We start from the raw sequence: 13,910 nt of genomic DNA, 5'->3' as shown, positions 1-13,910 counted from the left end.
AACTGCAAGCATAGCCATGATGCAGCAGAAATGCAAGGCAACCCAATTTCAGCTAATTCACGTATTGTCCAGTCAGAAGACTCCAAAGTGTGAACATGTGAGTTAATTTACTGCCATTATATGTATGCATATGTACATATATGCAAAGCATTCTTGCTTTTGCATTCATGCTGTGAAGCGGTGTGTGATGGTGGAGGGAGGGGGGGGTGAGAGTCGGATAAGCATCAGCCGGTCGCGTGTGAAAAGAATGAGGCAAAAGTGGAAGGAGTTGGAAAACGAAGTGCAACTAACATGAAGCATGCATAAATTAACAGACGACTGTTAGGCAACAGCAGCAGACGGCAGCGGCGCTGCTTTGCTTAACATTTAGCAAGCAGCTAAAAGTGCAGTGCATGCTAGGCATGACATTTGCTAGTTACCAGTGCAGTTAATGCTATGTATGACACTTGCCTAAAACAGCAAATTCGGTGTTATTTATGAGTCAATTAATATTAATGTTTAGTGGGTTTACTATTTTGTAAGACTCTTTGCAAATGATTTGGCAAGAATATATTTTGTGTGAATTTGAAAAGCAGCGATATGATATGACATCGATCGATTGGGTCTTAATAACATTACAAGATGCTGCACAAGAGCGCAAATTTACATTAAACAGAGCTAGTTTACAGTATGTTAATAATATGCTTATGTACACGTGCAGCTTAGACATTTTACAGATTTTAATTATGCATAGAATAACATACTTTTATTATATTAATTGTTATAAAAAAGTGCAAGTCACTTAAATATTAGGGCATATAATTTGTTTCAAGCTGGTGTCATCGTAGCACCAATAGAACTGTTATATTGGAGCTCACTGACAAGAATAGCAAATAACTAAGCACAGATTAGAGTCAACAATGTAGACGACAGCAACAGCAACAGCTAAAGCAGCAGCAACATCAACAACAGCTGGAGAGAAAAGCTGATCAAGTTGACGACGCACAGCATCCAATTGCTTGGATTGCTGGAGCTGAAATTTAAGTTGAAGCTGAAGCTGAAACCGAAGCTGTAGTTAGAGTTAGAGACTGGGGCACATTTATAGTTTAACAACGCAGCGGAACGCACGCAATACTCGAAGCAGGAGCTGTTAGTGGAGCAGCAATCGCACATGGCATTGGCATTAACATTGGCATTGGCATTGTGGATATGGAAGCTATTAAATTGTTGTTGTCGTTGTTGCTGATGTTGTTGTTAAGCCAGTGCAATAAATTCGTGAGCTTATTACGAGGCGCGACTGAAAAGAAAGTTATTGTCGTTGGTGGCCCAGCCGGTTGTTGTGGTGTTGTCGCTTGTTCTTGGAACCTGCTGCTGGCTGTTTGCCTACTCATTGCAGCTCAGCTGAGCCAGGCAGCACCATCATCATCATCATCATCGTCGACAGAAACAGCAAATGAAACCGCCTGGCCACCTATGCATCATTATGATATTTGGAGCGCAGATTTGAAATCGCCATCGGCTGTGCAGCAGTTGGACATGGATATTGATCTAATCGAGGAGGAGGAATTGCCAGCACATGAGCAATTGTTGCTGCAGGATGACAACGACCACGACAACACCTATCAATTGAGCAACTTCAGCAGTCGACAGCCCAAGGGTAAGTTGTGCAAGGTCAACCTAATGAGTTTTATAGAGGAGACAAGTTCTTGGAAACATATTCGCCACAATTTCACTAAAAAAGCAAAAAAAAACGTAAAATTCTAGAAATTTCTACAAGAAATTTTTCCTATTGTTCCCACTTTCAATACCTCATTGATTTTGCCTACTTTGTAATATTTGCTATAATACTCCTGTCAAGTTTAGCAGCAAAAGATGGTTAGAAACGTCATATTCTGAAATACAATTTTAAGATTGTTAACGAAGAGTGCTCTATATTTTGCTGACAACAGACAGAGAGACAGTGCTGCCACTAAATACAAAAAAATAAGGGGCTCTCAAAACACAAAAAACTTTTTCATACTAAGACTTAATTTTCGATTCAGCGTCCCTATTGCAGCTATATGATTTTAAATAAACTTGGATAGCATGTATAATACCAGCCCAGATGCATATTCTATCAGTTTGGTTCTGATATCTCAACAAACAAAAACTTTTTCATACTAAAAGTTCATTTTCGATGTTTCGTTCCTATGGCATCCGATCCAAAAATAAAAACAAACTTCATCTGCCTATGGTATCCAGGAATCTACATAACAAGTTTAAAGTCTCTAACTTTTATGGTTTCTGAGATCGACGGTCATTTCTCTGCTCTATGCCCAACGAAATTTTAAACAGTTCGATGTTCTGCTAGCCCAAGCAGCTGTTGTCAAAACTGTTAAAGCCCTGTTAAACAACAGTCTGGCAACTGTTTCTTCTACTTTTTGTTACATCCCGTAATGAACTACTGAAGACTCACTCCATAATTGAAAAATTCCAAGGTAGTTAAGGATTAATGAAATGCTTCTCTCCCATTTGCAGTGATTCATCTTTTTCCCGTGCCCGTTGATGGGGAATGCCTATCGGATGATGGTCGTCGCATGGGCAACTGTTTCAATGCCTACGAATGCCGTCAAAAGGGCGGCCAGGCGAGAGGTGAATGTGCCATGGGCTTTGGTGTCTGCTGTGTTTTTATGGCCGATTGCAATGGAACAATTGCCAACAATTTGACCTATTTTGTGTCACCGGGATTTCCCAGTTTTATGCCCAGCAACTTTACGGAATGTAAATTGAGGGTGAAAATCATGAGCGATGACATAAGTCAGCTGCGTCTCGATTTTGATCACTTTTCGCTGGGACAACCCAATCGAAGGACAGGAGTCTGTGATGGAGATGTGTTCAACATCCGTGGGGGACCCAGAGGATCCTTCCAGCTCTGTGGCCAAAACAGTGGACAACATTGTAAGTAATAAAAAGGATATTATCAATTACGACTATATAAATCAGGGTATAATACCGAAACTTGTACCGAAATGCTTAAAAAAAACGTTAAGCACAACTAATTTTTACTACACTCATGGTCAAGATAATAAGTGTGATACATCTGCATCACTTGTCTTGGAACCAGGGAAACTAACCGGTTCATTTTTAGTACCGGAACTGAAACCGCAACCGAAATTAATTCTCCTTCAAGAGCCGAAAACCTAAACGCTTGTACCGGTACGGTTGTGGAAAAGTTGCTAAGTCAAAGAGTTGAAAAACTTCCAACTGTCATAACTTGAAGAAAACTGACCACATTTTCAATTGGAATGCCATTTTGATCATGATTCGGTCTCTTAATTCATACTGCATTCAAATTTTGTTAATTTGTTAATTTTATTATTTTTCGACTGTCGAAGCCATGGTTTAATGTCATGGTAAGGGGCCCCCCTTTGAAATTTTGAAAATTCAAAATTTTAAATCTCAAGTTTTTACGTTTAATCAACTCCTTATATCGTAATTCGTATAAAACGACGCTTTAAACTTGATTCTAAGAACTTTTATTTTCTTGTAAAAAATCATGTCAAAAATAAAAAAAAAAATTTGACTTTTAAAGTTGCTAGGTCAGAGGCATGAGCAACTTCGAACCGTCATAACTTTGCCGATTTTCAAGCGAAATGTCACTTTGATCATGGTTTGGCCTCTAAATTCATTCTGTATTCAAATTTTATTAAATTCGTTAACAAAATTTTATTCCTCTGGATCTAGATATTTAGTTCGATGTCATAATTATTATAATACATCTTAAAATTTAAAATATTTCAAAATTGATTTGCTGTACCGTTACGAAACCGAAAGAAGAAAACTGAAATAGAGCCTTTTACCGAAATAGTTGTTTCGGAACATATCGGAACCGAAACCGTAACCTTTATTTTTTTTGGTTATTTTCTTTGCTTGGAATTCAAATATTTTTAGTTCAACTGAAAATTAAATAACAATCCAATTCTATTTCAATTTTATATGTACACAAAATAAAGTATTAAATTAAAATTAAAGTAAGACATTTAAATTTCGAAAAATGGTTGCATATTACACTATGTAACAAAAATAAGAAATTTCTCAGTCCTTGGGATGTAATTGTTATTTCCTAGTCTGTTATGTCTTAAAAGTATGGAAACCACCTAATATTCCTCGAAAACTTTGCTTTTGACACCAGGCATCTGCAGGATACTTGCAGCCTCGTGAAGCCATGTTTGAACGAAATTATCTGTAATAAAATAAGAAACAACTCTCAATAAACCACAACAAATCTCTAATGTAGTGTGTACTGCATCTAGGGTTTAACCAATGTTTGTAAAATAGTTTTCAAATGAATTCTTTAATTGGTATGCTTTATTGAACATGAACATAACGTATTTTTCAAAAAAGCGCTGCGTTGGTCACAAAAGCAAAGTTATCTTGGGACAATAGCTGTTTTCTATACTTTTGGGACCTAACTGACTAGGAAATAATAATTACATCCCAAGGACAAAAATCTTGTTACATAGTGTTATTTATAAGAAATAAGTAAAATCATGAATACTTTACGTGTGTTATTTACCTAATTTTTTTAAATTTTCTAAAGCTGCTGTTTTAGACGAACTTTCTAATTGTTAAGTTTTGAATTACACCCTGTACTTTATTTCCAGTGTACTATGATGTGGGTATCCGATCGCTTCCCCGCCAGTCGACACTGTATGGCAGTCTACGTCCGGCATTGCCCGCGAATGTAACTGTCAACAATTTGCAGGATCAGCTGATTGAGATCAGCTTGAATGTCTCGAAGCGTTTTCTGCCAATGCGATTATGGGAGATACGCGTGCTGCAGATACCCTTTAATCAGCGTGCGCCGGCGGGATGCTTGCAATATCATACAGGAGTCGAGGGCGTTCTTCAGACCTTTAACTTTGCCGAGAACGGAAGACACTTGGCCAATCAGCATTATAAGATTTGTGTGCGACAGGAGCTGGAGATGTGCTCGATCATTTACCAACCGTGTGATGAGCAATCGTTTCGCATTGGCGGAGGAATGAGTGGCGGTTCCTTTATGCCCAACATGAATGGCAGCAGTTCATCTGCAGCTCCTCTGGCAGCGACTGCGGCAACTGGCAATGTGACAACGGCAGCAACCAGCAATCTCTTTCAGTTGCTCAGCAATTGGGTAAATAACACGACAACAACATCGACAACAGCTCCGAGCACAACGACAGCTGCAACCACAGTCAATGTCAGCACTACAACAACAGTTGCTGCCACAACCGAGCGCAGCAGCAGCAGCAGCACGACAGCAATGACAACAGCCATGACGACAGCAACTCCTGTGCGTTCCAGCACAACGGCTGCCCCGGATGAGTATCCCGAATATGATGAAACTGAGGAAGATGAATCTGAGGAGACGCCCTCATCCTCGCCAGCAAATGATGATGTCGAAGGCTCTGGCGGTAGTGAAGATTATGACAACGACAGTATCTTTAATTTCTTTGGCGGCGGTGGCAATCGAGCAACCACTGCACGGCCTGGAGTGTCTCGTAAACCACGTCCAGTTGGTGGTGCCAATACAGGCGGCTCCTCCTCCTCCTCCTCTTCCACCTCATCCTCGTCGGGCTTTGATCTTTTTGGTTTTCTGCGCAGCGCCTTTGATTTGCGTCTGCGACATCGACGGCGTCGTCGGGAGGCACGTCAATTCTTTAGCACATGCTCGGATCGAATCACGATGCCCTGCATCATTGAGGATTTCATTGGCACTGGACTGGGTCCCCTGCCAGGCTGTGAGCCCGTACATTGCGGCTCACAGTTCTGCTCCTCTGGCGTCTGGCCGTGTCGCATTGAAAGCACCGTCACTCCATTTTATATTGGAGTGCATTTCGGAGATGGAAATGCACCTGGTAAGGGCAATGCTGAGGATAATATCGGTGCCTGTCTGCGATATTCCCAGGTGCCCTGCGTCTAACTGGAGATTAGCTTTTATTACGTTTTAGAATTTACATTACGAAATTTTAAATTTAGAACTTCAAGAATTTATTTACGAGACATTTAAGCTGTTAATCATTAAAATTAGATTATTAATTAGCAAATTATAGCTTAGTGCCAAGGAAACAGAAACTATTCTCGATAGGGAATATACAAACATATACATAATCAGTACAGATTTAAACTATGAAATCCGAAAATATTCGCCCAAATTATAAGTAAATCATTTAATGTATACATAATTTGATTATAAATACCCATACAAATATTTATGTTTGATCAAATATACGGGTCTGGCGTGTTCCGAGATGTAAACGAAAGTAATTTATGGATATATAGTATATAAGGTAAACGTACGTTTTGTCGATTTTATCTCGACTAACGATAAATAATGTTAAATTTGAAAAAGATTATTAAATAAAAAGTGTTACCTTACACTCAGAAAAAAATTAAGATTTCCGTACATTAAACAGGATATATTCAAGTACAAACGATCTCAAAAGAATCAATCTTAAATCATGAATCTTTCAATCTTGAAAAAAAAAACTATTTTAAGTACAAAAAAATCTTAAACTAGTAAAGTACAAATAACTCAGTTGTTTCTGGAGGTATCTTAACAAGAGTCACGTATTATATATTTGCCATATTCTAAGTTTGGATAAAATCGGACTACTATTTCGGACAGCTGCCATAGGAATGGGCAGTCAGAATTCTAAATTTAAAATCGACTCATACTTAATTCAAGATTTTTAATACACAGCAATCCTAAAATTATAAGAACGAAACGGTATAAATTCAAGTACGGTTGTACCTAATTTTAGTATGGCATATTTTTCTGAGTGTAGAAAATGTTTAAAGTGGTTTTTACTCATCTAGCACCTCAAATGTATGAGAAAAATAAATTTTAGTAAAAGTTGCACATAAAAATGCAACTTTTTCTAGTGGGATTCCCTTAACAATTTCTTTGATTCCTGGCTAAAAATATTCTCCAGCTGCCTTGTAGGCTCTGGGACAGTGCAGCCTCGCATATCTGGCATAGGCGCTGCCCGAGCCGACCTTCATGGGCATCTGATGCGATTTCCTGTTCCACACGTGCAGCAAATACGAGTCCCTTGTCAGCTCCAGTGTCTCTTCAAGGAATTCGGGCTCAAAGAAATGTCTCCAATCATTTGACTTTATCGCGTAAAATGCCTTGCGATCGAACACTTTAAAGCCGTGGCAACGTTTTCGATCCTCCAGCATCATTGTAATGTTTTTCGTATCACAAATCCTTTGTGCCACACGTGTTATGACACCAGGTCCATTGTTGCCCCAATCGCTGCCATCAAAATTTAGTTGGAAGTCACGAAGGCAAGATGCCGCAAACTCATGACCAAACCCAGTGGGACTCAGACTGACGACCCCAATGGCCACATGGGTATCTGACTCAGCTCCTGCATAGTTAAAAGGCACCTGTTCCAAACTGCGCAGGAGAACCACATCCATGTCCAGATAGATGCCCCCAAAGCGAAATAAGGTAAGCATCCGGAGAAGATCGGACATGTGTGAGATTAAATAGCTGAGAGATCGAATGACAAGAGTTTAATAAAGAAGGAAAGAAGTGAAGGAAAGGATAAATTACCTGGAACGGAAGAGCTGTCCTCCTTTGAGCCAATCCTCAATGGGAGTATCTGCTGCATAGCGCATTAGATTCAGTTGACGCAGCTGCACATTTGGATAGCTCAAGATGGCATCAATTAGAGGCTCCCTAATCCCGCTGCTGTTGTCCTGGGGATGATTGCGTGGACTGGCGAAGAGCACAAACACTTGGAAGTTGGGATTATGCAAGGCGGCTGATTCAATGGCACAAGCTTGGCGTGCCGTCAATTGCAGCGAATGGGGATTATGAGGACAGGTCGTCTCCAGAAAGAATATAGTTTTTCCAGGTGTAGGCTTAGGTTCCGTCAGCAAGACATCTCCTAAAGTCTTGATACGATGCGAAGTCATGTATTCAGCTCCCGGTTGATCCTTGTGCAGGAAACAACGAATTGTCGTTTGTGACTCCATTTGCCATTTGTAACTGCGTTGCATGACCACAAAGACCAAAACTAAAGCTATCAATATTAATCTCAAGCATCTATTCTTGATGAATTGAACTGGAAGAAGCGGCAAACGTGATCCCATTTTTAAATATTGAGTACAAATAGCTCAAAGACGATTTACTCCGTTGAAAGATTTATTGGCACGAGAAGCGTATCTAATTACAATTTATTTTTGTACCCTATAAATAAATGAATGGGTTAAGAGGCTAATTTTAACCTTTATAGTATACGGACATACTATGTGACAGGCTGATACAATACATTGCATTTATAGATATTCCTTGGTTGCAGAATGCTTGTATTGAAAATATTTAATATTAAAGGGATTAGCAGTTATTAAACTCAAAAAAGCCGATTTTTAAACGGATTCTTCCTTCGACCCTGGCTTGTTCTCTGAATTCAAACTGCATTTCAACTTTCGTAAGGGACTGAACCTTGTGTTTTTCGAAAATTCAAAATTTAAAATCTCAAGTTTCAACTTGTTATGTCAAAATTATTTTAATAATAACTTGAATATCGATATTATTAGATAGATGTTATTTTGAAATCAAAGAATTTTTGTTTACATATTAACGTTGTTTTTTTTTTTACATTTTTACAGGTAATTTTTTTTATGTTAACCTAAATTATACCAAATTGTAAAAAAGTGAAATACAAAGATTTTCCGTAACCTATATAACCGAAAACCAAATTCAGTCATAAACGAAACTGTAACTTAAACTGAGATCATTTTTTTTTCAAAATTATTAATGTAGGATTATGAACTGATAATTCATCATCCCAGCTGATCAATTTTAAGTAGATAATGTAGCAGGCTCTCTTAAAATTGTAATTTTATCATTTTCGTTGTAATCACTGCAATCATTGTAATCAGACATTCTCGTGTGCCGGTGACCTTCGGATTCGGCGCACCTCAGGTCTAGTTTTGTTTTTCGATCAGATTGTGGCTGGACCGTTAACTTTGGTCGCTTGTTAACATAATTATTAGAGGAACTTCATTTAGTTCAAATCAAAAGCTGGAAAACCTCATAAGCTCAACAATTATTTTTGAATTATTTTAAAGTTATAACAAGTTGAATATTTTTATGTTTTAAATGCCTAAAATACAGCGTTACGGCTAGTCGTTCTCTTTAATTTATTACCACTCTATTGTTACTATACTATTCATACAACTCTAATTCGATTAGCTATGGTAATGAGTAAAGTAGAATTAAGTTTTATCTAAAATGTGTCACTTAGAGGTTAACGATAGTTGCCACAACCATTAACTCATTTCGCTGTAGGTAGATAATACATAAAGCTGAGGGCAGCTTTATCTGGACAGGGATCGTATCGAAAAAAATTTTCCATCTGATCGGCTGTAAATTTATTTACAATGATCTGTGTCGAAAATTTAATAATAACCGTTTCTACAATGCTGGAATAGTTATACTTAAAAGTAAACAATCGACTCCACTGATATTCTCAATTTGAGATATTACTTTACTTTAGATACATATGTTATTATAAATAGTTTCTCTTTGGGATTACATCATGTTCGTTAGTCAAACCGACTACTAACGAAACTTAATTTGATATTATTTCTAGAATTAAATTTTAAACGTCAAATAATGATATTAAATTAAATATTCTTCTCAAAAGTATAAAAATATATAGCTTATTTGCTCAAAAAAAGCGTGTTTTTTGAGTTAATGATGCAGAAATATTCTTTTTGTCCTGTTCTCTATATTGTATAAAAAATCATACTCATATTTTGTATACTGATATGAGAGTAAAAAAAAATCTTGTTTTTACTGCAACGTGGTAACGAGTTAAAAGCTTTAAATGCCATTTCTGCAAAATCGAGTTTTTTTTGTTAGGAAACTAGCTAGGAAATCAGCTTTAACGTAAAATAAGGCCACAATTATAAGCATACGGCTCTTTCAATGACTGGAAAGGCACTAGATTCTTATTAAGATTCTCATGTTATTTACCTAAGACTAAGATTCAACTAAGAAAAAGAAGTTGAAATGTAGAATTCGGAAAAGCCTGTTGCAGGCGTGAGGTAGATAATGGTTGTGATCAAAGATCTTCTATGAACTCTATTGATTCCACTCTAAAAATATTTTCCCGCTGCCGCATACGATCTGGGACAGTTCTGCGCCGCAATTTTACCATAGGCACTGTCGACCGTAACCGGATGTTGATAGGAGTGTTTGTTCCATACATGTATTAGAAAGGAATCCTTCGTCTTCTCTAGAGTTTCTTTTAGAAATTGTGGCTCGAAAAAGTGTCGCCAGTTCACCCAAGGCACCGCATAAAATGCATTTCGTTCGAACACCTGAAAGCCAAGGCAACGTTTCCGATCCTTTAGCATCATTGTGATGTTCTTTGTAGCGCAAATCCTTTGCGCCACACGTGTTATCACACCAGGTCCATTGTGGCCCCAATCGCTGCCATCAAAATTTCGTTGGAATTCACGCAGACAAGACGCCGCAAATTGATGACCAAACCCAGTGGGAGCTAGGCTCATGACCCCATTTGCTATGTGGGTATCCGACTCAGCTCCTGCATAGTTCAGAGGCACATTCTCCATGCTGCGCAGGAACACGACATCCAGATCCATGTAAATGCCGCCAAAACGATACAAGGTGACCAAACGAAGCAGATCCGAAATGTGAACGACCATATAGCTAACGAAATTGATTTAAAACAGATTAATAAAGAAGGAAAGGAATGAAAGTAAGCATGGATATCACCTGGAACGGAAGAGCTGTCCATCCTTGAACCAATCATCAATGGGAGTATCTGCTGCATAGCGCATTAGATTCAGTTGACGCAGCTGCACATTTGGATAGCTCAAGATGGCATCGATTAAAGGCTCATTAATTCCGCTGCTGTTGTCCTGAGGATGATTGCGCGGACTGGCGAAGAGCACAAACACTTGGAAGTTGGGATTATGCAAGGCGGCTGATTCAATGGCACAAGCTTGGCGTGCCGTCAATTGCAGCGAATGGGGATTATGAGGACAGCTTGTTTCCAGAAAGAATATAGTTTTTCCAGGTGTAGGCTTAGGTTCCGTCAGCAGGACATCTCCTAGAGTCTTGGGTAGACTTCTTGCTTCGGATTGAAAGTCCGTCTGTATGAAACAGCTCGAGTCTTGTCGCACTGCCGTTGACCAGTTGTAGACGATGACTAGGATGAAGACAATGATCATACATAGCGCATAGAGCAACAATTTCAAACGTTTGGCACCAGAAACTAAAAGCAGCGGTCGATGAAACACCATGTTGTTATATTCAAATGTGCTTCAATACAAAACAGTTTTAGCTTAACATGCCGCACATCGAATTGCTCGTATTATACTTGTATGCCCTGTAAAGAAATGATAGAAAAGTTTGTTATCAACTTGTTCTTACGTATAAAGTAGCATCTGTTTTCCTAAGGCCGGAATGGAGTAGACCAGATATATATGCCGGTGTCTATAGAATAGTTGTCGAATTCTTCTATTTACGGCACAGTTTTTTTTTATATGGAGCTTAGACCTATCAGAACTTTTTCTGGTCTTCTCGATACGGGCATCAACGTAATTATTAACGTAGAGTTGTCTACAATTTGTTTATTATAGGTTTTACATATCAAGAATTGAAATAAATTTGTTTAGTTCCGATTGAACTCTCTCGAACAATTGACCCAAAATGATTGGACTTGGCCTCTATAAATAGCAGTGCTGCCCACGAATCGAGGGAGAGCAATAAGGCAAAATATTAACATATTTTTTGTGCTCCGCGTGGAAATTTTGGAAATTAAATTAAACGAAATATATTGCGGCTGCTTCTTTTGCTTTGTTATAAACAAATTGTACTGTATTATCTGTATCAATTTGATGGGAGAAACACTTAATGTATTACAGTTTTAAATGTAATATTTTTTTGGAACAGTTTCAACATTTGTCTTACTTTCCGCTCCCAAATGTTGGACATGAACCGTAACATATCGAGCCCTTTTTGCGAAAATGACGTAAGTGCCAAGAAACTAGTTTTACAGGAGATTTTTTATTTATCCTGTGTCGTGTTTCGCTGACGTCATAATTGAGAACCCAGTGTCTCCACAAATATGTACAATTAATATTTAATATTTTGGTGCATATACTGTTGGTATATGTGAACACACATTCATAAAATAACAAATTTCGGCGAAATTTTGCTTACGTCATTTGCGCAAATGGGGCTTGGTATGATAAAACTAATGAAAATCAACAATTGTGTTATGCTTTGCGACGGTACGTTTTAATACTCATAGCATTTGTCGCAGCTTACTCACAAAACAAAGCGACACAGACCTGCTTCCGTTGAAAGTGGAACTGATACTGAGAATAATTTTGTTCTCTCGGCTACACTCGACCTGCTCTCTGCCTCTGTTTCTGTCTCTCTCTCTCTCTCGGCTCGTGGCAGTGTGAAAAGCCGATTGGATTTGGCTCCCGTAGCATAGTATCCCTCATTATGGGACCCCTGATCAACGCGCCACGCTTAGCGACACTTTGAACTAGAATTTTTTTTATTGTAATTCGAGTTTTATTTCCGATTCAATATACATATTTCAATTTAAGTTTTACTTTTGAGCAAAAAATTTAAACTCAAGTAATATTTTAATTCTTTTTAAGTTATATTTTTCTTTGATTAAAAATAATTATTATGGTATAAGTTTTATTGAAGAGAAATGTAAACTAGACGAAAAGGGTATTGTCGATACCAGTATTACTTCCCTTATGCTTGACCTATCTTGATGCGATTAAAACTAAAAATTTAATTTACTTTCAATAGAGTGCTTCTCTATACTGAAATCTTAAGTAGAGTGAAAGATAATAATAATAGATAACAGTAATTAACAAGAATGGCGTTATATCTTAAAAACTGTTGGTGGGGTGCTTTTTCGCGAATTGCCAAGTCTGTCTGCCCTAGATCTAATAGTCTCTGAGATCTAGACGCTTACACAGACAGACAAATGGACAGAAAGACCTGGGGTGTTGATGCTGATCAAGAATATATGTACTTTATAGGATCGAAGATGCCTCCATCTCCCTGTTGCATAAATCTTTTACATATTGTTAATGTAACGGGTGTAAAAATCAGTAATTTTAAAATCATGCCGTATATGCAGCGATTGAACAAAAATAAAGATTTTTTTGTGAATCACTTTTTTTACAAGGTCTATTATAAGTTGGTGTTTTTTTTATTATTTTATTACTGATTTCCCCTATCCCACATTAATTTCATAATAAAAAAACAATAACAGAAGGCAAACGTAAACACACAAAATTTAAAGTGAGCTCGATAAGTGAGGAGCAATATGCTAATGAGGAGTAATGTGGTTAAATTTTATACCTAAAATATACCAGACGGATCTGGTATATCAGATGGAAATTTAAAAATACTGAATCAGTATTAATTAGAACGCGTGTGGCTCACTGAGAAATTTAAATGTTAATAACTTTGTAATTAATTAACAATTTTAAGATAATTTAAAATTCGAAATTACATAAAGTTAAGGTAAACATTTTAATGAAGGCTTGAAGTTTAAGAAATTACAAAATTTTATTCAAAAAAAAAAATATATATATCAAAAAATCTAGAAAATTATAACAAAAACTCTGAAAAATTGAAAAATTCCAGCTTCAAAATTCCGAAATTGGCTTAAACTGGGTGGAAAAACTTTTTGTTACCAATTTCGACAATTCTCCCCAAAATGGTTCACATTGCCAGATCGGTAAATTCTGCATGCTGGCAACCTTTGTACCTGTGGGCAGGGGAAACAATGTTGTTACTGTCTGAAAAGCATCTAAATTTGTTATTGTTGGCAGATTTGCACAGTTGCACCAAAAATATCAATAGCAAAACTTAGCTGAAT

General features: G+C 37.5%; 3 protein-coding genes across 3 annotated transcripts; 1 reads left to right on the top strand and 2 right to left on the bottom strand.

The window, feature by feature from the left end:
* The first annotated feature begins 1,224 nt into the window (after positions 1-1,224).
* Positions 1,225-6,284, top strand: LOC117781250. Its single transcript, XM_034618002.1, has 3 exons — positions 1,225-1,636; positions 2,497-2,916; positions 4,623-6,284. The coding sequence occupies exons 1-3, from the start codon at positions 1,225-1,227 to the stop codon at positions 5,921-5,923; spliced, it is 2,133 nt and encodes a 710-aa protein (XP_034473893.1). The 3' UTR covers positions 5,924-6,284.
* A 457-nt stretch (positions 6,285-6,741) lies between these two features.
* LOC117781695 (lactosylceramide 4-alpha-galactosyltransferase-like) lies at positions 6,742-7,528 on the bottom strand. The gene has a single exon (XM_034618500.1). It carries the CDS (start codon positions 7,483-7,485, stop codon positions 6,919-6,921), a length of 567 nt encoding a protein of 188 aa, XP_034474391.1. The 5' UTR covers positions 7,486-7,528; the 3' UTR covers positions 6,742-6,918.
* Positions 7,529-9,375: 1,847 nt separating this feature from the next.
* LOC117781693 (lactosylceramide 4-alpha-galactosyltransferase-like) lies at positions 9,376-12,358 on the bottom strand. The gene is made up of 3 exons (XM_034618499.1): positions 12,327-12,358; positions 10,763-11,378; positions 9,376-10,696 (listed from the first exon to the last, which is right to left on the bottom strand). Exons 2-3 carry the CDS (start codon positions 11,290-11,292, stop codon positions 10,120-10,122), a joined length of 1,107 nt encoding a protein of 368 aa, XP_034474390.1. The 5' UTR covers positions 11,293-11,378; positions 12,327-12,358; the 3' UTR covers positions 9,376-10,119.
* Between the last annotated feature and the right edge of the window lie 1,552 nt (positions 12,359-13,910).

The sequence above is a fragment of the Drosophila innubila genome (assembly GCF_004354385.1).
Source record: "Drosophila innubila isolate TH190305 chromosome 2L unlocalized genomic scaffold, UK_Dinn_1.0 4_B_2L, whole genome shotgun sequence".
In the NCBI taxonomy this organism is placed as follows: Eukaryota; Metazoa; Arthropoda; class Insecta; order Diptera; family Drosophilidae; genus Drosophila; species Drosophila innubila.
This window is presented reverse-complemented; position numbering and strand designations above follow the sequence as displayed.